Here is a 24,120-nt window from a genome sequence, read left to right as displayed (position 1 = left end):
CGACTGAAAAACAAATGCTGTGCTGATTTTTCTACGTTAAAGTGACATGGTGGCCACCATCAGTTACTTTAAGGAGGCTTTCCCCCACCTCCTGTAACGGCTGGAGAGTGGGTGGTGCCAGGTGCCACCCCTTCCCGGTAATATATTTGGTGGGTGCTAGAGTTTATGGCCAGGGGAGGGCTGATCTTTCAGCTGAAACAGAGAGCGAAAAGACCGAGAATCCTGGGTTACAATCCAGTTCTACCCCAGACTTACTTGGTGCCTCCATTTCCCTTTCTCTAACATGGGGATAATAACTCTTGCCTACTTCACAGAAGGCTGAAGATGAATTAATTTGTTCGTTAAAGCAGTCCGAGACCCTCCCCCTGGTGGAAACTGTGATAAATCCAAGGGATTTCTTAAAAAATTATTCTGGCTATTTTAACAGCTTGGCTGTTCACAGACACCTGGGTCCTTATTCCGGTTTGTCCTTTCAGCTGCCAAGCATCCTGTGCCACTCCAGAGTACGTTACAGCTCAGCTTGATACCAGTCTGGATTTAAAGCTGTGACTCCATTTCCTGCATTTGAGCTATGCCCATCACTGATTTTGGGGGTATCTTCTTGGTAGTTTGTAATAAATGAGACCTTCTGAAAGATAACTGGTAGCAAAACTTGTCGTAAGTTGATGATTTTCTGGTTCGGGATGGAGGCTGGCACAAAATGAGCAATGTGGAGAATTGCCACACATGACTGGATTTCTGCCATTCGAGGTCTGGGGTTGGGTCCTGCCTTATCGATTTGGTTCAAGACCAGGGCTTGTAGAGTGACTTCTGGAGCCCAGACGTACATCAGTGGGTCTGTATTCATCACATGGGATTTTTGAACTGACCTTGTAGGAATGTGGAAATGAAGCCAAGTTATACGGCAAGAGAGCCCAATCCGTGATAGTGGTGGGTGTTTCTAACAGGCGTCTGGCCTGTCGCTGCTGTGAAAGTGCTGCACATTTTTTGCTGGCTGATTCCAGGCATGACCAGTGGGATTTATGCAGGGTTTATACACAGTTACGTGGAGTATTGTGCTAGTGTCATTGTTGAGGAGGCACTTTCCCACGTATGTTTATAACTTACAGCGCTCCAGCGCTTCCAGTCCGGGGTCCCCACGCGGCTCTGCCAACGTTCCTAAGTCCTGACCTGCAGCATTCTCTGCTGTTCCAGTCCTGGGTTCCTCCGCAGTGTTGTGTGGCTTGGCCAACTCGTGGGGATCCGGGGTAGACATCCTCAGCACCACCCATTCGCCTCCTTCAGATCCTTCCTCCCAACCCTCCTTGGCCACCATGTTGCTAAAAAACGTGACCGTGGTTAGGCTGAGACCACTGCCTGTCACGCTGACCAACGTTTTCTCATTGGTTCCTTGTATTCCCCTGTCGGTCTCTCTGTGTCCATCTGTTCTCTCTTGTCTGACGCTTAGATTGCGAGCTCCTGTGTTTGTACCTGCACCTAGCACATGGCTGGCGCTCCTAGGCACTGTGGCAATACAAACAATAACAACGTTCTTGGTGGCTCTGCTGTTCTTTGCCCTGAATCAGGAATGTTTTCCACGTAGCACAGCTCTTCTTCACGCTCCAAGGGGAGATGGCTGATGCTCTTTTGTTTTTTGACAGTTCCTTCGTGACTGGGACAGCTTGCTGTGGACACACGTCTCCTCTGAGAACCTGGGACTTAGAGAGGTAAGCATGCGGCCAGACCTTACTGTGCATGTTTCATTTGGGGGACGGGGGGGAAGAAATGCACAGCTGAGGCTGCCTGTAACCTGACTGCCGTCTGCAGTTTGCCAGCTTAGTCATTTGTCAGCCATGGGGCAAAGGAAGGGGTAGAGGTGAGATCTCAAGAAAAGTCACTTTCAGTTCCTCAGAATAAGGGGTGAGGGTGAGAGTTTCAGGGTAGACATGAGGCAACTCAGCTTGAAAGAAGGACCCCGAGCCGAGAGGGAGCGTGCGGAGAAGAGTTCAAGATGGGGAGTGTGGTAATAATTGGGGTGAGGGAGGGGATTGATGTCAGAGACAGGGAGTTGGGGAATGACACAAACTTAAGATGGACATCTAAAAAACTTCCCCATGGAAAGTATTCCACACCCTGAGATCTCAGTCGGGAACTGCGACATGGGACTCTTAAAATGACTGGACAAAGCACTAGAAAACCGGTAATTGTGGATAATTCTGTATCAGCAAAGATGGGTTGGGTGATCTAAAAGGGCTTCTTCCATCTTTGTCCCCTGTGAGCTTCAAACCTTATGTCTACTTAACCACGTCCAATAACCTTTTCCCTAGCCATATCCTAGAGGGCAGTGTGTTTAGTGAATTGAACATTTCAGAAGCCTCTTGCTCTCATACAACTCCTGTATATTCTTCCAGCTTCTGAAGATAAAGAGAAAGACATGGCTATCGTACAGAGAGTAAGAAATACCCTCAGATTTTGTTCCACAGAACACAGTTCAGCAGAGATGGTGTGAAACTCTTTTTCTGTACTTGAGTTCAGATGTTAATATGCAACTTCTTTGGCCCTGGAAGTCCTCTTCTTCCCCGGTGCCAGGGATTCAGCACGTATGTGCTCCAACATGCCAGTGAAAGGGATTGCCTATCCTGTCTTGCTTTAGTACAAAGAACAGACTGGCTGCAATTCTCTCCTTGAGCAGATAAAGGAGAACCAGTTGATGTAGTTTATTTAGCTCGTTCAAGAACAAGAGGGGATATTCAGTGAAATTAAAAGGTGGGAAATTCAAAACCCATAAAAGGAAACACTTTGTAGGCATGCAATTAGCCTGTGGAACTCATTGCTACAGGAAATAATTGAGGCCAAGAATGTAACAAGATTCAAGAAAGGATTGGACATTCATATGAATATCAAGACTATCCAGTTATAATTAATTATAACACATTTAGGAAGGAGTATTAAAGCCTATTTTAAGGGCTTAAGTCAATCTCTAACTGTTAGAGAGGAGGATGAGACTTGGGGGGCAGATTATTCCACATCTGCTACTGTGGGTTTCTTGCACCTTCCCCAGGAACATCTGGTGGTGGCCACTGTCAGAGACTGGATACTGGCCTGGGCGGACCTGGGGTCTGATCCAGTTTTTCGATTCCCACATTTGGAATAGCCCATAGTTGACAGAGATGGAAATGGTCACCCTGGTCAGCACCCCTGCCATGCTCAGAGTTTCCTGCTGCCTGTTCTCCAGCACTTTGCCTAGTCCCATGTAAACACCCCCAAGAAATGGGGCGTCTCTGGGAGATTCTCCCCGCCAAATAGATCTCACTGGTGGGAACTGTTCCTTGATATCCAGCCGACATCTTCCTTTGCTCAGTTTCATCCCAGCAGTCCTTGTTGTACCAGCTTGTGCCACAGGAACTAGTTCCTCCTCAGTGATGTCTATACTGTGTCTTGAAAGTACTTGTACATCTCACATCACCCCTCCTCTTTTGGTCAAGATACGTGTTCTCTACTGTCTCTCTCCAGTACATCGCCCTTTCAAGCAGTTGAGTTATTTTAGTTACATTTATCTGAATTCCTTCCAATTTGCCAACATTTCTCTGCTGTTGAGATGCCAGGGGCTGAGCACAGGGAAATCTGGGGGTCTAGTTCTGTTTAGCAGTTTCTCCTTGTAGTTCACCGTGGTGAAGGGTTGAATAGTGATTTGGTAATTTCATGTGATCACCTAAATGTGTCTTTTCCTTCAGTCTTAATACGTGGCGGAGGCTAATGGCCTGGGTCCCTGCATGGAGGCTGCTGGGGTGTAGTGCAGTCTGGGAAAGCACTGGCCTTAGAACTCCGCACAGGCTGGGTCCCAGTCCTGCAACTGAGGGAAGTGTGAGGTTGACAGCCTGGGCGTCTCGGTGTACTGAGGACAAGGTCACAATAGCACAGCCCAGCCGTACGTGATGGGTGTGCTCCGCTTAGGCCTGGAATAGCAGGGAGGGAGGCCTTGCACATCAGGATTGAGGGGTGCTGGGGGTGGGGACAGTAGTCCAGGACTGAAAGGTCAGTGGGGCTGTGGATTAGGATTGAGGGGCTGGAGGAATGGGTGGGGTGTGTGTCAGGACTGAGGTGCACTGGCAGAGCTAGGGGGTCAGGTTTGAGGGCCGAGAGAGAAGCAGTTCTGTCTGTCACAGCTGGCTGTCTACGCTGCTATTCTATAGTTGTAGTTGATGATTTAAGTTTTCAGTTTTATTATATCTTTAAAGAAAAACCAAAGTCCTGTCATAACTGATGCTGTCCAGAATTAACCCTGGCACATGCTCTTTGGTGAACGGGGTGGTGAGCTGTTCGGTTCCAGACTGGTGCTTAGATGTTGAGGTGACGGGGGCCCTTTGCGATACCGAAGGTGCATAGACAGGCTCCGAGACCCTGGCTGGTGCTGGGGCCTCTGGTGCTCTTGAACTTTTCCTGGCTCCTCTCGAATGGAAGCATCTGCCGGGAGCGGAGGGACAGGCTCCAGGGTTAAGGGTCTAGTCAATCCAACAGCCTGTCCCAGAGAAGCCCGAACAGATAATAAAGCTGTGCAGAAAATAGGATTAAGGTAACAAACAGGCTTGAAGGAGTTTGATCTTTCAATAAGGCCAAAGCCTGATTGACAGGCAGATCAAAAAGCTGGGACAGCCAAGCCAATGGGCCTCGCTCATCGGGCCGATTCTTCCCTCTTCACCTGTCCCAGCTGGAGTGCAACTGTGGGCCCTGTCCGCAGAGCTGTGGGAGATCCCCATGGTGGCCCGGGGTCCTGTGAGGATGCACTTCTGGATGGAGAGCTCACTTCAGTGGAAGAGCAAGGGGCTGCTGGTGAAATGTGTGGCTCGGGTGGAAAGCAAAGCAGCTCCGTGGGGGGCGGGGCGGGACAGGATGGAAGACCTCAATCCCAGCAGTTCTCAACCTCTCCATATAATGTCCCTCTCCCCAGCCAAGGACCACTGCTTGGGACACCTTTTCCAAGCCCGTTGGTGTCGCTCCTATGCTGGCCAGCAGCAGTGTCCATGGGAAAGCACTATGGGCTGCTCCTACCAGGTCTGTGCCCGCGGTTTCCGCAGCACTGCCAGCCCTGACTGGCTCAGGAAGCCAGAGACCAGTCCCTGGAGCTCTAGAAATAGCAGAGCCTTTCGAGCTGGCATGGCCTTTGCTCAGAGCTATCGGTGAGGGTTGAAAGGCAGCACCCGTGCAGAGTGTTTCTGCTACCATCAGTCAGGCGGGGTGGGAAGACTGTCATCACTGACTGCCTCTCTGCGAGCGCCCCGGGCTGTTCTCTGACCTGGGACGGCCATGCTGCTGCTCCTGACAGGTTGGTGGGAGCTGCATGTGTGTATCTGAGAGCAGGTCTTCACCTGCCTCTGCCGCTCACAGTGAAACCCCCCAGGAACTCGGAGCGTGGGTCAGCCCCCAGTTGTCATGTCAGTGCTCCTGTTGTCCAACACCCGACACTAAGCTGTGGTGGTCTCCTGAGAATTCCTGTTCCCTTGGGATGGGTGGTCTCTTGAATTCTCCACAGCTGAGAGTTGGAACTTGCTACAAAAGATTTAAAGCTAAATAACCGGAGATCTTCTTGGTTCCAGACTGGATAAATCCTTGGCTGATATTTGTAGTTGCTGTTCTTGGTATGAAGATGTTAGGTCCTTTTCTGTTCTCTGGGGTGTCCTGTTGTGTCGCACTGAGGGATGGGGACGAGGACAGTGTCTTCACCTGGAAACTCCTTCTGAGCCTGGCACAGGGTTGGCTGGAGTTTGGGGTGAAGATATTTGTTGGGAGAGGAGAGGCCCCTCCTTCCCCACTAACCATCTTTAGTTCTGAACATGTTCAGCTGATGGCATCGAACCAGAGCAGCACAGGCAATTTGCAAAGCGGAGTCGAAGACAGTAGAATGACCCTGTAATTCCCAGTCATTGACTGCTGGCTGACATTCCAGCTGCAGGCACACAGCTGGTCCTCTCACCGGGTGTGAATAAGACCTGTTGCTTCCAAATGAGTATTTTGAGGCGATCCCTTAGACTCTGTCCTCCGGGACATATCGTGCTGTAGTGACTGGAAGCTTGACACTATTCTACTTGGGTCCCAAAGGTGTTTGGGAGGCTCTGAGTGCCCTGCAAGCTCACCCTCACAGATGGGGGTGATCGGAATTACCCCGTGACGTTCTTGGATGGAAATCCTGGTGGGTCGTTCCACTCTGCCAGGTCTGAGCGCACGGGGATGCTACAGCGCCGTCCATACGAGAAATGCTGTTACGGTGCATCTCGTGGTGTGGCCAAAAGTGAGGGCAAAGAATCTGCGGTAGGGAACACGCCTGCCTCCACCAGGACTACATGCTCCAGGCCTTCCCATCCTTAGCATGGGTAATTCTGAAGTTCTGCCTCGGAAGGCAGGCTAGGGCTGGCATCCAGGTCGTCCTGACTTCTAACCCCCGCTGCCCCGCTGAGTCCCTCGGACTTCCCTTTGGCAAGGCACTTTACCTTTCTCTGCCCATTATGGGGTCTGACCCTTCTCGCCTGTTTCCATGTTGTGCCGTGCGCCTGGCGCTCCCTCTCTATCCCAGCATGCCAGCTGCCCATGCCCGCTTCGTGTTAAACCCTTCCCAAAAATTGTTTTTTCGACAGGCGCTAACAGGGCTCAGTAAAAATACTGTCCCCAGCCCATTTGAAGGGCAAGGTGGTGTGGGATGGAACCTTCCTCGGCGTCTCCCAGCGCACTTGGTGTAGATTCTGAACTCCTTGGGACGTGGCCAGGGACTGCTTGTCTGTCTGGAACCGCATTGAGTTCAGTATCACTGCTCAGCAAGTAAGGAGTCCTCAGGTCATGACTGGCCCAATTACACCTACTCCCTCTGGGATTGTGAGGCATGATCTGTTCTGCCGCTTTTTAGAACAGAAACCCTGCCTGCCTCCAGGCATAGCCATCAGCTAACCCCTGGGGCAGGTTATCCCAGGTCTGTCCGTTCTGGGGTTCTCTGCACCGGCCTGGGGAGCAGCTGGTTCCGGAGGGACCATTGTTCTGATCCAGTATAGCTGTCCCTGTGTCCCGAACACTTGGAATATGCAAAGCACCACGCTGTTCTTTCGTAAACCTGCAGCGTGCTACTCCCCCAGAGGCACATGGACCCTGAGACGCAGGAGAAGGCATGTTAACTGTGCTAAGGTTAAACAGTCCCTGCTTCTCTCTTCCTTTTCAATATCCCAACTCTTTCCTTTGAAAGCGTTTGTGGCAGCTTGTTTTCTTTTCTTTTCTCTTTTAAAGAACCCTCTAATTTCTCTTTTGGGTCCCTCCGTCCCCCGAGCCCTTTGAAATCGGCTTTACGCCGTCTCTGACACCAAACTGACACTTTGCGTTTCCCCACTTCTTATCCCTTTATGGCAACAGATGTTGAAATTTTGTATCCCTTTTATCTGTCCCTCTTCGCCCTCTTCCTGTAATTAGGTTTCCCTTGTTAGCAGTACAAAGTGGGCTGGTGCTGCCCGGCCTTTTGAGCCATTGTGTAGGAGCACATGTGTGGGTTTTTTTTCGGAAAGGTCCCTTCCCCCTTAAGTGGTAGGGGTGGTGTGGACGAAGGCTGCAGCTTTTTTGTTCTCCATTTATCTCTGCCACCTTTTCAAAGGGATGAAAAAGAGCGAGGGAGAGGGCGCACCGAGGGGAAGACGCAGAGTTGCATTTCTTGACTCAGGCAGGCCTCCTGCCTCCTCTTCAGGTGTTCCAGGCAGGGCCCCTTTGATGTCAGCGGGAAGCTAGCGCCGGCACAAAGCCAGGTGAAAGATGTGGGGCTTCACAAAGTCTGCTGGGAATAGGGAGAGGGGAGTTCCAGGTGTGTGCACCGGGCAGGGTGCCGAGAGGGCGGGGGAAGGTTCCTGCAGGTCAGGCAGCGGCTGTAATATACCTCTGGGTGTCCGGGATCAGGCCGCAGAGCTATGAAAACAAAGCCGGAGCGGCCACGCAGGACGTGCCACCCGAAGGCGCTGCACCCGCAGCTTGCTGAATTTGCTGCTGCTTGGCACGGTGACTGATCCACTTCAGTGTCTGTTCGGGTAACGTGAGCCGGGTCCCCCTCAGCTCTTGCAAGGGAGTGGAGTGGATGCACTAACAGGTCTCTTCTGTCTCAAACCATATTAATCCTATCTACATTTGTAGCTTTTAACATAAAGACCAAAGCCACCACAGCAGCTGTCAGCAGGGCTGGTGCGTCTTTACGTTTGTGTCTTCACCTTTCTGGATATTCTGATTGAGGACAGACGCTTTAGTTATTTTAGGAATAGGGAGAGAAATTGACCATTACTGATGGTTCCCAATTTGAAATCCAGTCTTTCTAAGCCTTGTGCCCAATCCTGCAAGACTGTACTCTGCGTAGCCCCACTAATTCACTGGGACCAGCTGGGTGTGTAGGGGTACTCGGGAGAATAAGGGTTTGCAGGATCAGATCCGAGTTATAAGCTGTATTTCTAACTCTTCATAGAGAGAGTTTTGTCGAGGGATAGGTTTTGGTATACCATGGAAGTTTTAGATCTGTGTCTTCTGTTAAATTCCACCAAAGTCCTGCAGAAAGTGAAACCTTACAGCTTGGAGAGTTTAAACAAACCCTAGGGGATCCTCCAGGATTTTAGGATGGGGGGAGGAGGAAGGGGAGCAAACCAGTTAAGTAATTTTGATGTAGTACATCCCAAATGGGGGGAGAGAGGTCGCTGGTAGAAACTCCCACCAGAGTAAGCCACTTAAGTCGGCTTCCTCTTGATAGTCAAAAATGGATAGAGGTTGCCAAGAGGCGGGAATGATATTGTATGATGGCAAATATCTGGCATGGATGCCACCTTTTAGGGCTCCAGAGACAGGGACTGAGAAATGGCTGTAGACCCAGAATTCACCCAACCTCCTACAGTACCTTAGTTTTGCTGATTAGTTATTGCCTGGGCTTATGCCATGCTGGCGTGGAGCGAGTTTGTTTTTCTATATAGCTGCTTACTTCGATAAAGTCCCAGATTCTAATGCCGCGTTGTGTGTCCTTTGGATTATTTGGGGAACGGAAGTCCCGTATTGTCCCCAGAACTCTAAATGAAAGGGGGTAGTGGGGTGAGAGGTAATATGGTCTAGTGGAGTGGGGGTTCCTCTCCCAGCTGACCCCCAGACCTGCTCTGTGACCTTGTGTAGGTCATGTCACCTCTGTTCCCTTCCCTTCCCTGTGTCTTGTCTGTTCAGACTGTAAGCCCTCGGCAGCAGGGCCTCTGTCTGGGTGCTTTGTACAACGCTCAGTGTGGCAGGGCCCTCGTCTTGGTTCGGACCTTCCAACGTTACTGCAATACAATGAGTCCTAATGAAAAGGACCCATTACGCAGCTGAATGGAGAGATCGCAGCCAGGTTTTAGTTCTAGTTAAAAGAAAAATAGACGGATGCTTTTAGGAATGAAGATGGATCCTCTGCCTTCAGGCACAAACGGATTGCCTGAGAGATGAGGAAGGAATGTCAGGAAGGAAGGAAGGAACCCCTCCAGTTCCCCAGGTAACCCAAAGGCATTACCTGAGGTTTTCTTGCCTTGCTCTGAGGAATCCATTGGTCATAGTCAGAGGCAGGATGCTGGGTTTGATGGGCCAGCTATCCGATCCCAGGTCTTTGGACGGCAGCTTCTTGTGCAGCCCGTCTTGCGATCTCTCCGTTAGCTGTATCCAAAGGTCTGAGGCTTGTCTGAACACGTGATCTGTTTTCCTGGGGTCTATAGAAAATCTCCAAAACCAGGTCTGGGCTCTTTTGTCCTCTATTGGTGATTTTAACATCACCTCTCTGGGCCCTGGCTGCAGTCTTGTAGGCTCCTCTCTTACCAGTGTTGACCTGTGGCTCTCCATGCATCTTCCCCACTAGCGCAATTTAAAGTTTTTTTAGTCCGAGGTTCTCACTGCAGCTTCAGGCACTTCTTATTCCAAACAAACAGGGGGCCAACTTCTGCCCTTGGATTTGCGTGTCCTAGAGCACAAACCGTCCCTTTCACTCCCACTCAGACGTATTTATGACAACTTGACAACACCTGAAACAAGCAAAAAGTGTGTGTGTGGGGGTGAAAGTGCCTCGTGCATTGATCAGTTTCATCCCCAGGAGCCCGAGCAATCTTTATTTTTCCCTGGGTTGAGAGAGAATCAACAGAAGCCGGGGAGAAGAATGGAAACGAGTGAATGAGGAACCCCTCTGCCGCTGGTTAGCACTCACTCATTTAAACAGATGGCTTTGTTTTGATTGGGATTCTCCATTTTTTTTGTCTGCCCACTAAAGAAGACCTCCAGAGCTCTGTCCAGAAAGGAGCCATACAGTTGCTTATTCCCACACAAGTGGTGCAAGAGGCTCTGAGAATTCCCTCTCTCTTTTCCTCCCCTGGCTTTTTTTTTTCTTTGCCCAGAAATCACAGTTTGAGAGAATTCCCCCCCACTCCTCCCGTTGGAAAGAAAGACAGAGAGACATTCTTGACATTCTTTGCAGAGAAAAGGGGTTAAATGTCTGAATTTGGGGGTCACCGTGTTATACAAATTGCAATCTAATCGTTTTTACAAGAACACACGTGTGCTAAGAAAAGGAGCCAGGGACAAGAAAGACAAGGGGACAGACAGCTTTTTTTGTCCTTTTCCCCCCAAGGTTTCAGGCTATTGTCATGTCCCCGTCTCTCTCCCCTCCTCACCCCCGAGAGGGAGAACATTGGTTTTATAGTTAAATTGGTCCGTAAAGCAGAAGGGCTTGGTGCCACTTCTGTTTGTTTTCCCAAATAAAAGCCCCAGCGGGGTCCCTTTTGCACCATCGTGGCTTTATTTGAAGAAACTGGCTTTTTCCCATAGCCCAGCGTGTCAGTTTATCCTCTGAACTTAACCTTACGGGAACCCGGACAACAAAAACTCACAGGGTCCCAGAGCAGGCAAGGTAAAGAAATTGTATCTTTTTATTGGACCATTTAAAGTGTGTGTGGGCCAATTCAGAGAAAGCAGAAGAAAAGAGGGCAAAACTCTTTCCCCATCCCCTCCACCTCTGGTGTCACCGCCCCCTACTGCCCCCTGTATCCAAAAGCTTGCCTCCCTCCAGCTGGCTCTGGGAACTTTGCTAACAGGTCACCGTGGGGATCAAAACAGTCTCTGCAAACTCAGTGTGATCCTTCCCTTTGTTAGTCTCCGCACCTTGGAACACTTCTCCTTACTGTGGCCCATTTAAGATTGAGACGCTTCCATAGACTCCTAATCCTGTGCGATTCCCTGCTGGGCCTACAGGCCTCAGGTACATGAAAAAAGTAACATTGGGATAACGCTGCAAAGATGCAGTGAAAATAATCTGGGTGCAGGATGGTTGTGGCTCCTTGGTGTATATCCATTCATTGTATGGCTAGGCCTTGCCTCTCCTTGGTATTGATTCAGCTTGTATTTCCCCTAGTTGTCTGCAGCCCCTATTGCGCTCCTCTGCAGGTCACTTGGGAGTTTTGGTGCTCTCTCCAAGTGTGCTAACTAGAATTGGGCAAACGCTACATTGTGCGTAATTTTATTAGGTGAATTTTGCTTCCTTCCCCTGTTGGCCGTTACTGGAGGGCAGGCTTATGACTTTCTTGAATTGATGTGCTCAAACGTCCAGATCACTTGCACTGAAATAATTTGTTTATTCTGTAGATCATTCACAATTGGTTGGTTGCAAGTGTTTTGCTATTTGAAATCCACATTCCAGCTGCCTTGGTTAGTTGATTGGACACAGGTTACATGGAATCACTTTTCATCCTTGGTTGGTGGATGAGCATAATTCATAGAAACTGATTTCCAGAGTGAATATTTGTTCTATACATTCAAATATTTGGTTTTCGGACACTCTCTGTTTTGCATATTAACTGATTCCCTGAACACGCCTACCAACAAATTTGGTATGCTGAATATTTGTAGAAAGTGAACATATGGGGGCTGTAGATGCCGACGAATCAAACTAATCTAAAAATCGGAACCAGTGAGTGGAATGTTGCTTGTGGCATTAAGACCAAGAGCTGGGCTAAATTTGTCCCAAAGAAACACCTGGCAAAGACCTAAAGCAGCTGAACAGAGTGCAGAGAGGTAAGGGTTTGCTTGTTTTCGGCTATAGTGGGTTAGAAGATCTTCTGAAAATCCCAGAAGTTACTGAAAATAATTATCACTCCTTGGAAGAGCGAAGGCAGCTTTCGCTTCATGATGGATTAACTCTGCCTTTGGGCCCAATCTAACTCCCCTGGATTTGCACAAGGCTGGACTGTATCCTTAGATATGTCCAATCTTCCACTTTCAATTCTCTAACTTACTTTTCGTCCTTGCTCCTGTTTGCTTTTCTGTATTTCACCCAACTGGGCGGGGGAAACTCACCTGGCCACTTTCAGTTGCTGGTTCTTATGACCTAGGAATGCTGTTGTGTTCAGTGTTCCAACACAAGGGAAGAGTTCAAAAACCAAACAAAATCCCACTGGGATATTTTAAAACTAACGTCATAAAAACGTTTGTTTGTCCAAAGGATTCTAAACTAATGGAAATGCATCAAGGGTTTTCTAACTTCAATGTCTGAACAAAATGCCTGTGGTTGTTGGTCCTGTCTGGACTTAATAATTCTTAGATGCATTCCCCAGAGCACTAGCGCCGTGTTCCCATTCGATGTCTCAAAGTCCCATTCCAGGAGCAGAGGAGTCAGAATATTCTTATGCGACAACATCCACTAAACCAGGAAAAGAGTGAGCTGATTGGACCTCACCTAGTCCGTTTCCCCTAGGGCCAGCTCAGGGTTGTTCCTGAAAGTATCTTGTCCAGGCCAAAGACTTTAAATTGCCCCAGTGCTAGGGTTTCCAGCACTTCCCTTGGGAGACCGTTCTGCAGGGTGGTGTAGTCAACTGGGCTGAGGTTCACAGCACCCCTGCCGCCTTCAGCACTTGGGCCAGATTTGTAAAGGTGGTCAGGGCCCAAAGACGCAAATAGCTGCGTATGGGGATTGTTCACAAGTCTTTACCTGCATCTTTGGGCTCTGAATACCTTTGAAAATCTGTCCTTTAGAAAGTACAGTGATGGGCACTATAGAGAGCTGCAAGCTAGATAAACTGCGGCAGTTGTGTAGTCAGAGACGGGTGCACAGGAAGGGATGGCCTGGGACCTAGGAGAGATGGGTTCAGGTCCTGTCTCTCTGCTCTAGGCTGCCTGTTGGCCCTTAAGTTACATAGTGTGCGTCTGCCTCAGTTCTACACCTACAAAATAAGGATAGGGCTTCCTGACCTCCCAGGAGTATTGCCTTATTGTCTGGGATGTGCTCAGATGCTACGGTGGCCTATAACAAAAGGAAAAGGATCCTTGTGTAGTGCTAGGTTTGGGTGATGTGCAGGATGAGATCACTCCCTGAACATCACACTGGCTGTGGCCTCGTTCGCTGAGCAATGCCCATCCAGTGCCCTGAACAAAGCAAGAGCCCTTAAGGGGAAACCGTGGGTGGTGATGTCATTACTGACTGTATCATACTGCACATGCACCAGGGGGCAGCGTTAAGGCACCACGGCCAGCTTTAACTCTGCCATTTCCTCAATTTTGAGTGCTTGGCTTCACAACCTTAACTTTCTCTTTCATTTAGGTTTTTTTTTTTTTTTTTTTAATTGAATTGACTCTCTGTAGAACAGTTTGTCCGCAAGCTTTACAGAGCAGGTGTATTGCAGAATGGCTCTGGTAGACTGGTCGAACGGTTGCAGCAATCTGTTTATCTGATGAATGTGGCACATGCGTCTTGTTTGTGAATTTTTCGTTAACTGTGTTGGATTTTCTTGAATTTGTTCCTGCTGCTCAAACATGTCGGCAGATGAGCTGTTGGCAAACCGTGGCCACCATATGAACTTGCTGCTATTCATTTCTACTGCCGCGTGATCGGCCATCTTGGCCAATGGGTATGGCTTCTGCTCCCTGATTGAGTGTAAGGGAAGAGGAGAATGGCTTGTGAAAGTCACCGGCCCCTTCAGTGTAGCCATTCCCCAAAGCGATGGGAGGGCTTCTCCCGTCACTGTCGGTAATCCAGCTCCCCCACAGGCACTGGGTTGACTATCGCTGTCTCCGTCAGGGGTTAGGTCGGCCTAGCCATCTTCTCGGGTGTGGTAGCTGTGCCGATGTGAACTGCCTGTGTAGAGCAGCCCGGGGAGAGGCAGGAGCAGTTTGTGCAAGAGCCAAAGCAGGGGGATTACAAATTAGGGGGCATTTTAACCTTTTACAGCTTGAGTCAGGCCAGGAGACGGGCACGTCTGCTAGATGAATGAGAGGCTTGTGATTTTGTAGGCTGGGCTCAGAGTGCGCATTACCTTTCCTTTCTCGCATTCGCACAGCACAATCAGGTGTGCATTCGTGCGTGCTCTCATCCGCAGAGACCTTGTCTGTCTTACTGAATTGCCCCAGGCCAAGCGCTTCCTGAAACATCTTCACTCTGCTGAACAGGGCGGGTGAAATGTTACACTGGATTAGGTACAGGCTTTGCTGTAGCCTGGCTTCAGGGAGGGAACTGTTTCCTTTGAGATCTGGTGCACCATGGAACTGGTACATTTACTATTGCATGAACAGGCTAGGTGCCAGTTCTGGATAGGGAAGTTTGGTTTCTGAATTTAAATCGCACTTCTTAGAATGTAGGAAACGATATTGTCGATTCCTCCTTCCTGGGCACATGGGCCCTGGACCTCTTGCTCATTAACCTGCAGAACTAAACACCTCAAAACTCATCGCTGTGACTTTGCGTTTCCTCAACACACGGACCAGGGGTCACCCAATTAAATTAATAGGCAGCAGGTTTAAAACTAACGTAAAGAAGTATTTCTTCACACAATGCAAAGCCAACCTGTCCTTGCCAGGGGATTTTGTGAAGGACAAACGTATAACGGGGCTCAAAAAAGAATTAGATCAGTTCCTGGAGGACAGGTCCATCAATGGCTCTTAGCCAAGATGGCCCTGTGCTGGGTGTCCCTAAACCTCCAACTGCTGGAAGCTGGGAATGGGCGACGGGATGGGTCACTCGATAATCGCCTGTTCTGTTCATTCGCTGTGAAACACCTGGAACTGACAGCTGTCAGAGACCGGATCCTGGGCTAGACGGACCATTGGTCTGAACCAGTCCAGACGTTCTTAGTGACTTCTACACACTTGCGTTCCTTTCCCACCTGCCCCCCAAAGCTGTAATTAACAGAGGGATTTCCCACTGGGCGGGGAAGGAAGAGAAAGGGGAACTTCCTAGCTCTGCTTTTGGGTACTGCAGTGATGGGGCGATGTAGAAATACCCACCTCGGAGGCAGCCTCCCTCTCGAAGCTGCTACAGAGACCGTCCAAAAGCAGGCGAGCAGCCTGGCTGGTCTCTGATGCCCGGGAGTTGAGGATTAGAGCAAGGCTCGGGATGACAGTGGCATCACCACTTCAGCCCAGTGCCCCGAGCTAGGGGCTGACTCGGGGCTGGGGGCCAGGGAGAGGAAGGCCGCTCGCTGATCCCTTTGCCCGACGGAGCAGTCTGGCTAGACCAGGCCGGGGTTCACTGGGGGTGGGATGCAGTTCCCCAGTACCAGGAGCTGAGGCCCAGCTTGTGCAGTGACATGGCTGCAGGGACCATGTTCTTGTGATGGCCAGTGGGCTCCCAATACGCACCCGAAGGAGCGAGCGCTGGCTAGGGGAAGCAGCAGGATCTCGAGTCGGGTCCGGGGTCTGTCCCTGGCAGTGCAACAGGCCGGCTGGTGACCTTCCCCCCGGAGTAAATCCCAAGTGGAGTGGGTCTCCGGCCCCCTCCCGCTCTGCTGCTGCTTCTCCTATCAGTGCAGCTCCTCCCCCCCCCCCAGCCTTTCATCTCCTATTTTTAACAAACAAACATAAATGAAACCTATACAGAGGAGCCCAGACAAGTGCCCCCGAGAGCACGCCCGGCCGCCCGCACATTAAAGGCTCATTAGCGGGGGGGAAAACAACAAACAGCGGGGGAAATAAAAAGCAAACAAGCGGCCCCAAACATGCGCGGGCCGGGGAGCACGGCGGCAGCAGATGTTCACCTAATGAATGCGGCTGTACAAGAACAAATGTGTGCAGGCCGGGGGAATGACTCGAAAGTGGGCTGAGTGCTAGCAGAGGCACCAGGGCCCTGCTTTGCACAATCCCGTCCACAAACGACCATTTGTCGCGTGGACAAGGGAGCTGTGAGGGCCGAGGAGCGATCGGATCGGGGGGCGCGCGGTGTGGGAAAGATGCTGACGGGGGTAAACGTCTCCAAGCGTTGCTCTGGGGATGGCAGCTCGGGGGGAGAGGACTGAGCAGCGAGGCTGATCAGAACATTGATTCCCCCTCCCCCCCAGATCCAGAGCGAGACGGCGGGGTTATGCTCCGCACTCAGCATGTTTTGCCAGGGCCCCCCACTCTGGTGAGCGCCAGTAAAGGACTGGGTGGAGGAAGGGGAGCTAGAGGGATAGCTGAGGAGAGAGGAGAGACGGGCAGATCCCATCCCTGAGATATGACGGTCAGATAAAACGCTCCCCGTCCTGAAAGGGTTCCAGGGATTGGCCTTCGGGGTGGCATTGGTGGGTGCTGCCCCCCAGTTCCCCCATACGCTCCGCAAAGCAGAGGACTGTGCTGTGGGGAGAGTGGTTTGAGCTATGGTAGCTGGAGGCAGGCAGGGAGCACTCCAGGTGTGTGTGTGCGCGCGTGCGTGCGAGCGTGTGTGTGTGTGCGCGCGTGCGTGCGAGCGCACTCTCCTTGGTCCAGCAGACACAGCTTGCAATTGTCTCTTCCTGTTTGTGCAGGGTCAGTCTGTCCGGGGGGAAGGTCTCCCCAACAGCTGGTTGGGGGACAGCAGACACGCAAGCAGCCATGCCGAGCAGTCCAAGAGCCAGCTGGGGGTGCTCAGAGCCTCAGGGCTCGGGGCTGCTGCCCAGAGATAGCAGCCCCGACGAGCGGTCTGTGTGCTCCCCTTTTCCCAGCCAGCTGCCTGCTTCCTCACCGCCCAGGAAGAAGCCTGGGCATCTGGCGCTGGAGCGTGGGGCTCCCCGCCTGTCCCCGGAGGTGTCGCTGAGACCTCAAGTGATAGTCGCCTTCGCACCTCGGAGTGGGGAGGGCTCAGGTTCAAGTCTGAGCGGAGAAGCCTGAGTGGGCTCCATCTGCCAACACCTTCTCCCCCTTCCCTTCCCCTCCCCGGCCCGGGCTGGCGGAGCAGCGAGGTGCTGACGGAGGGGACAGACAGTTCCAGAGCAGCGGGTGCTGAAGAGCTGGTGGCAGGAGTAGGCCGAGGATGGCCCTCCCTCACTGCACACCACCACTGCTCAGAGCTGCGCGGGTTCCCACCTGCCAGAGTGGCATGGCTGCGGGCTCCCGAGGGCTGGCACCAAGGGGCACTCGCGGCTGCTTATTCGGGCTTCCTGTGGCTGTAAACGCTCTGGGGCAGGGACTCCGCTGCCTCGTTGGCTCCTCCATCCCAGGAAATGCCCACCCCCTCCCCCCCGGGCTGTGCAGGTCAGACGGGAAGATGCAAGGCTGCCTCCTGGCCTTGGGATCGATGTCTCCATCTGCCCCCAGCATGTATGTGCGGGGAGATCACCCCCCTGCATTGCAAACCGGTGCCCTGCCCAGCCAGGCGCCAGCTCCTGCTCGGGCTTCCCCCGACCTTCCTTCAGGCTCCTCCAGAGCAGGGCCGGGCTGCTTGCCTTCGCCCGACCCTCTTGCACCTGCTAGAGCATTCATTCGCCTGGGAGGGAGAGAGCAGCATGTGGACGGTGCCACCGGCCATGTCTCCTTCGTAACACACCAAGCACCAGGAGCGGGAAAGAACAGAGCAGAGCTCTGCCCTATCGGGCTGTGATCCCAAAATACCCCAGGGACCCATCAGAGGGGGACACGTAGTGCTCAATGCTTTTCTCCCGCGGTATCCAAGTTAATTGCTGCCCTGCTGAAGGTGTGAAGTGTAATATCCGGGCCAAGTATCAGAACTAGAGATGCTGTCTGCTCTGCTAGGCCTGCCGCGTCCCAGGGACTCTCGCTGCAGGACGGGGCTGGCTGCGTGGTTGAAGATGCGCAGTGCAGACGAGGTCGCTGCACGTTTCGCTCGGCTGTGTCCTCTGAGCCAGGCCGAGGGGATGAAAAGCTAGCCTTGGCTAGCAGACTGAACGGTGTCCCTAGACAGTGTAGGAACAGGCTGGCAAGTTCTGAGCTAATCAGAACCTCTTGGCTCCCAGTTCCAGACTCTTGGGAAGCTCTGAAATGTTGACTTCCTTCCCTCCCTCCCCTCGGTATATTGCACAGGGGAGATGTGTTCCTGCCGGTTCTCCGGGTCCATGGGGGCTGCGAGGTCTAGTGGACAAGGCATGTTATTCGGAGATGGGGCTCTTGCTGGGTGGCCTTGGACACCTCCCTTGTGTGCCGAGGAGGAGGACTGTTTGGAAGCAGGGAAGGCCTGCGATGTCAGGATAGAGCATCTCCTCGGGAGCTGTCGGCCCTCTTCCCCGCACGCGAGTGGCTGGGCTGGAGCTAATCGGAGCAGATACGCCCACATCGCAGTCCCATGTTTACACAGTTGCTTTTGTAACCCATGTCTGTCACCTCCAGTGCGACAGCTGGAGACCAAGGTCCAGGATTGCGTCTTTCCTCTAACCTCCCTCAGCCCCGGCCTCTCTGAGCTGGTGTCACTGCTTCCGGAAATAGCTGGGTCCAGGGTGCTGCCCAGGGCAGCTGGACAGGCAGGAAAGGGATCTCCGTCTGTCTTTCCTCTCTGCGGCCCCTGCACCGCAGTGTCTGAGCACCTGCCAGGTGCTTCGCAGACACTCTTGGGAGGCAGGGAAGTATCACCCCCATTTTACAGATGGCAAAACCAAGGCATAGATTACATAATTTGTCCAAGGCCTTTCAGGAGTCTGTGGCAAAGCCAGGATTGGAGCCCAGATCTCCCCCGAGTGCCTTAAGGAAAGGCCAAGCAGCCTCGCTCTCTCTCCTGTGCCCGTTGAGCTAACGCACCGCGGTCTGGGATCATGTGGGGGCCAGCGCTGCGGCCGGGAGGTGGATCCAGACGCTGCTGCCCTTGGGAAGGGAGCAGAAGGCCAAAGCTCTGTGGTGTCAGTGCCACACAGCCAGGCCAGAGCACAGCCCCTGCGTCTCCCCCGCCCGGAGTCTGCAAACACTTCAACCTCCCGACCTGCCCACAGGTGCAGGGCTGCCGAGGGGCAGATAGAAACCCCTCTTGGAAAGGGTTAATTTATTGCGAGAGGCTGTGAGGACTGAAGGCTGGATTCCCCAGATCCCTCGCCTGGAGAAACACAAAGTCCAATAACCCAGCACCCCTGGATTCATGTCGGGGGGATTAATTCATGCACTTGATGTTAAAGCTTGTCCGAGAGGTTTGCATGGGGGGGCCATCACTAGGGCTGGCTGGCCTCTTTAAATGGTTGCTAGGGGCCTGGCATCAAGGGCCGGTGTAGTTGCCCACAGTCACGGTCACGGAGGGAATTACGCAGCCACAAAGAAATGGTTATTCTCCATAATCTGCTCTTTGGGGAGCGACTGGGGGAAACAGGCCGGCCCCAGCATGCAGCCAGCGCTGTGATCATAGAAGCGTGCTGGCTGCAAAGATCGGGGCAGGGCTCGCCTTCTGATCTGGAGGACACCACTGCTCCAGCCGCTAATCTGCTTTAGCAGCTAGTTCTCTCCCGGGACACAAAGGTGTTTGCTTGTTTTAACATCTCCTGGGACTCTCTTTCTCCTTTTGTGTGGTCTTTATCCCCAACCAGGCTTTAGCCCAGATTACAGACGGAATTAAGGCATTTGGCTAGGATGCCTCAGAACTGTGTGACACTGGATCAAGGAGCAGAAAGTAACAAAATAACTGGGGGGGCTGCCGGTGACCCCACCGGCGGGCCCATTCTCTCAGCTTTCAAGAGCCCTCCATTGTCCTGGGAACCAAGAGGCTGGTTCAGACGGTGGCCGTGCGGCGGGCTTTCAAAAGCAGGTGCTCGAAGGTTCATTGTGTCCAGTTTGGATTAGGCCACTAGAAAGAAGAAAAGGAGGGTTTGGCCCCTCCGAGCAGCTGGTCAGGGTCTCCCTAGCGCGGCCGAGAAGCTGCGGTTGGCTGGTGTCTTTGGCCTGTGGGGCGGCGGAGGAAGGCTGGAGGGTCGAGCTTGAGAGGAGCTAGCCCTCGTCTGGGATGTGCCAGGAGCCACAGGTGGTCGCTGCCCTTAGGAGAGGGATTCCCAAGCCACCTTCTCAGCAGCCCCGGGAGGCTCCCTGTTCACAGCCGCTCTCGGTGGCTCTGCAGAGCCAGTATGGATCGGGGGTCATGTCCGAGAGAGAGCACAAGCCAGCTGGATTTGAGGGTGGGAAAGGCATCGTGGGGTTCCTGGTTTGCTCCAGTCGGGCCGGTGCAGTTTTGGGTTGCAGAGGGGTGTGGTGTGACTATTCCCCGCTGGATGGAGTTGGGGTGACCCCCAGTGCTGAGCGCGGGGCGCAAGGCGGATGCGGAGGGAGTGCAGAGAAGAGCAACAAGGACGATCTGGGGGCTTGTCCACGTGCTGCGTGAGGCGGGGGCTGCGGGGGAAGTGTGAGGATCACGCCTGGCCAGGGGGTGCTAGGGCTGGCAGGATGGAAGGAAGACAGACAATGCGGGTCAGTGTCCTAGGAACAGCTTCTTGAGGCAGAGCGCCCAAGGCAGGGCAAGTTTCCCAGCAGAGGGGGTTGGAACTAAACTGGCCCCGTTCCTAGCCCTGCTGTAGGGACCGATCCGGCCTGGCTGGGAGCCAGGCTGCACAGTCCCCCTCTGCAAGGCCTGAGTCTTCTCCACCAGGGACCAATGGCGACACCTCAGCCCCCAATGTAGCCCCCAGTGGCTCCCCTCCTGGCTGGTGTCTGGGGAGGCGATGCAGGGGCTTAGAGGGCTTGTGCACGCTGTTAAAAGCTAGACCTCGGTGCTGGGACAGCCCTGCTGGGACCCATCGCCCCTCTGCCCCACCAGTGCTGAGGAGGGCGAGGGTGACTAGCTCCAGGGAAAGCAGGGCGGAGCCCGTGCCACTCTCCCTCCACAGAGGGGCCTGGCATCGAGTCCAGGAGACCTGGAGCCCCTGGGACTTCAGGGGCTCTTGCTAGTCCCATGGCAGTAGCAGCTGTGCACTGGGGAGAGGCGCCCGAAGGCCGCGTTATACCACGCAGAGTCCTGGTGCTGTGCAGTGAGCAGTCCCCCTCCTGGTTCTCTTTCCAGTGGGCAGCTGGTGACCTGCTTAGGGACCGATTTCCACCGAGGAGCCGGAGTCCTGGACATCGTCTACGAAACACCGTTCACCCTCCTGTCCTGCGGCTACGATACCTACATCCGGTCCTGGGACCTGCGCGTGAGCACGAGGTAAACGCGCCCTGTGGTTGGACAGCCGGGCTGTGCATCCCGCTGGGACAAATCCTCCGCGGGAATTGGAATCCAGCCCCAGTCCGGGTTCCCGACTTCCTCTGGCAGAGGCTGGGGAGCCGGCGCTCAGCCCGGTTTCCTGCTGCCAGGTAGCTACCTCGGCTTTTCTTTCCCACCCACAGGAAGTGTGTCATGGAGTGGGAGGAGCCCCACGACAGTGCCCTGTACTGCGTGAGGAGTGATGGGAATCACATGATTGCAAGCGGCTCCGCATATTACGGCGTGGTGCGGCTCTGGGACAAACGGCAGAGCAGGTGTTTGCAGGTGAGGCGTGATGGAAGGTGACGTCGGGCCCAGGAGCCTCCCTTCTGTGCCCGTTCGGTATCTAACTCTGCCTGCGCGGGGCCAGGCTGCTGGCTTTTGTCTGCCTCGAGAGCAGCGCGATGACCGGACAGCCCAGAGTACGGAGGTTGGACTTGGTGTCTTCCCCCCCAGAGACCACAGGTGGGTGGGGACTGGAAGTCGTTCCCGTCCGATGGCCATGCACTGCCTGCGTGCAATGAGCTGTGGTTCTCAGTGCAGTTCCCCAAATTGCAGAAACTGCCCCCCCCGTTGGCCCCGAGACCAGGCCCCCTTTCGCCCTAGTGTCTGCAGAACAAGGCGGAGGGGCACAGGCGGAAAGCCTGTGCTGCCATGGCCCGGCTGTGCCTCCTCTCCCAGCAGAGGATGTCGGGGCTGCTGAGAGGTGTCAGTTTGATAGCCCTAAATTTGAGTTTCTCTGAGCAGGACCCCCCATGGGAACACTCCCCTCTGCAGAGTCCTGTCTCCATCGCGCCAATTCCCTTTGCTAGGCACGATGGCAGCCCGTGACTCAGGTACCTGACTCGGAAGAGGCTGCTCCGGTTGCTGGTCGGAGAAGTGATTTTTGTCTCATTCTTTGCAGAGCTTCTCGCTGTCCTCCCCCACCAGCAGCCCCGTGTACTGCCTCTGCTTCAGCACCACCCACCTTTATGCTGCCCTGGCGTCTGCCCTGCACGCCCTGGACTTCACCGCCCCCTGATGCCCGGGCCAAGGTCCTTCCCGCACCACAGCTGCCTCTGGCCGCTCCCAGGTTGGCAGGTCTGATGCTCCGCTCAGGGATTGCAGGGCGGGAGAGAGGCAAACGGCCACGGAGACTTCTCAAGGGATTCCTTAGCAGCCAGAAAGCATCTCCCTTGAGCGCTGGAAGAGCCAGATTGTCTCCGACTCACCTGCCTTTTAGTTTAAATAAAGGCAAATTGTCCTTTACTCCTTTTTATTTTGTACATTTCAGGTTGGTTTGGTTTTGTGTGTGTGACGGTAGCGGGTCAGCTGGGAGAGCCGCGCAGACGTTCCCGTCAGCTGGGCAGCGCTGCTCCCGGGCATTGAGCAGTGCAGAGCCAATCTAGGACTGTGTGCGCAGTGCATTTCGCTTGGGAGGCAGGGGCAGAGCCCTGAACAGCCAGGCACAGCCATCTTTGAACCTGCCCCGGCTGTCCTGACTGCTTTTTGTTACAGCCTCCTAAACCGCGAACGGGAGTGGATCCGGGAGCTGAAACCTCGGCAGGCTCTGGCTGAATCCTACCAAAGCTCGGCTCTGCCGGCCGGCTATCGGGGACTGGAGCACGTGGTCAGTTGGGTTGGGGCAGTCTCAGTTTGCTAAATAAAATGTCAAAGGGAAATGGAAGAGACTCAATTCTGTGAACCTGCATAAGGCTCCCGAATTGGTAACAGACACTGGGGGCCGATGTTCCCAATGCCGCTGCCTGAGCCGTGCATCGCGAGAGGCTCACGTGCAAAACGGCCCAAGTGTCTGCAGCCTGGGCACCTGTCTGAGTTTCACTTCTTGTGTGGAGATGGCAAATGTCCAGCGGGCTGCAGGTCTGGAACCCACAGCCTCCTCCTCTGCCACGAACCCGCTGATCTCAGGGCAGGAAAGGGGCTCAGGGAATCCTGCCCTTGGGCCTTCGCAGGGAGATGATGTTTTGTCAAGCCCGTAATCTGCCCCTAACCTCTACATCGATCGGCCTGATCCTGCGCCCCGGAGTGGGGCAAGCAATGCCATTGGAATCACCAGCTCTGCTCTCTTGCACAGGGCGTGCAGAACCGCCAGGCTGGGACCTCTTTGCCATTCACCTTCAAAGCAGGTCCCTGTCTGGAGCTGGATGGGGTACAGGAGAGACTTACCCTGTTCCCTGCCTTGCCTTGAAGCTGTTCAGCCTCCCTGGCCTTGCGGGTACGACAGCAGCAAATCCGAGTTCTCCAAAGGTAGGGCCTCCTGGGCAGCCTAAGTGGCATCAGATGGAGCAGCTCGCAGATGCCCTAACTGGGACTACCGCTGCATCTTACAAAGACTACAGATCCCAGCATGCATTGCTCTGTCTTTAAGTAGCTGGAGCACTGCATGCTGGGACCTGTCTCTGTGAGCTGCACCTCTGCATTCAGGCTACACTGGTCTGTACTTTTGGGGTATCCCTGACGTCAAGGAGGAGAAGCCTGCTAAGCTTCGTGCTGTGATCAGCCGAGCCAAGCTCCTCTGCGAGGCACCTCTCGTGGGCTCGCTGGTTTGTGACACTGTAGGTGCGTAAAACTCCTCCCCTGCGGCTGCTGGTTTTCCTCATTTCTTTGATAGAAGTAACAGAGTCCCTGGGTAAGCTTTGGTGATTGGCTCCCAGGTGGCGAGGGCTCCAGTGAGCGAGCTGAAACGAGACAACCCTGCCTGCATTTCCCGCCATGCAGGCTGGCCTTGCTTCCAGGCCAATGAGGCACCAATCATAACAGCAATCAGT

At 53.5% G+C, this 24,120-nt stretch overlaps 1 protein-coding gene across 1 annotated transcript in view; it reads left to right on the top strand.

Annotated features, from left to right (window-relative positions):
- FBXW4 (F-box and WD repeat domain containing 4) overlaps nt 1-22,467 on the top strand; it is a 96,796-nt gene extending 74,329 nt beyond the window's left edge. Inside the window, exons 6-9 of the mRNA XM_054035170.1 lie at nt 1,641-1,706; nt 21,173-21,313; nt 21,496-21,637; nt 22,257-22,467. Coding sequence (XP_053891145.1) covers nt 1,641-1,706; nt 21,173-21,313; nt 21,496-21,637; nt 22,257-22,373 — 466 coding nt within the window. The 3' untranslated portion in view covers nt 22,374-22,467. The remainder of the gene's footprint in view (nt 1-1,640; nt 1,707-21,172; nt 21,314-21,495; nt 21,638-22,256) is intronic.
- The last annotated feature ends 1,653 nt before the right edge of the window (nt 22,468-24,120 follow it).

The sequence above is a fragment of the Malaclemys terrapin genome, chromosome 7 (genome assembly GCF_027887155.1).
Source record: "Malaclemys terrapin pileata isolate rMalTer1 chromosome 7, rMalTer1.hap1, whole genome shotgun sequence".
Lineage (NCBI taxonomy): Eukaryota > Metazoa > Chordata > Testudines > Emydidae > Malaclemys > Malaclemys terrapin.
The sequence above is the reverse complement of the archived record's forward strand: the minus strand, read 5'-3'. Positions and strand labels throughout refer to the sequence as shown.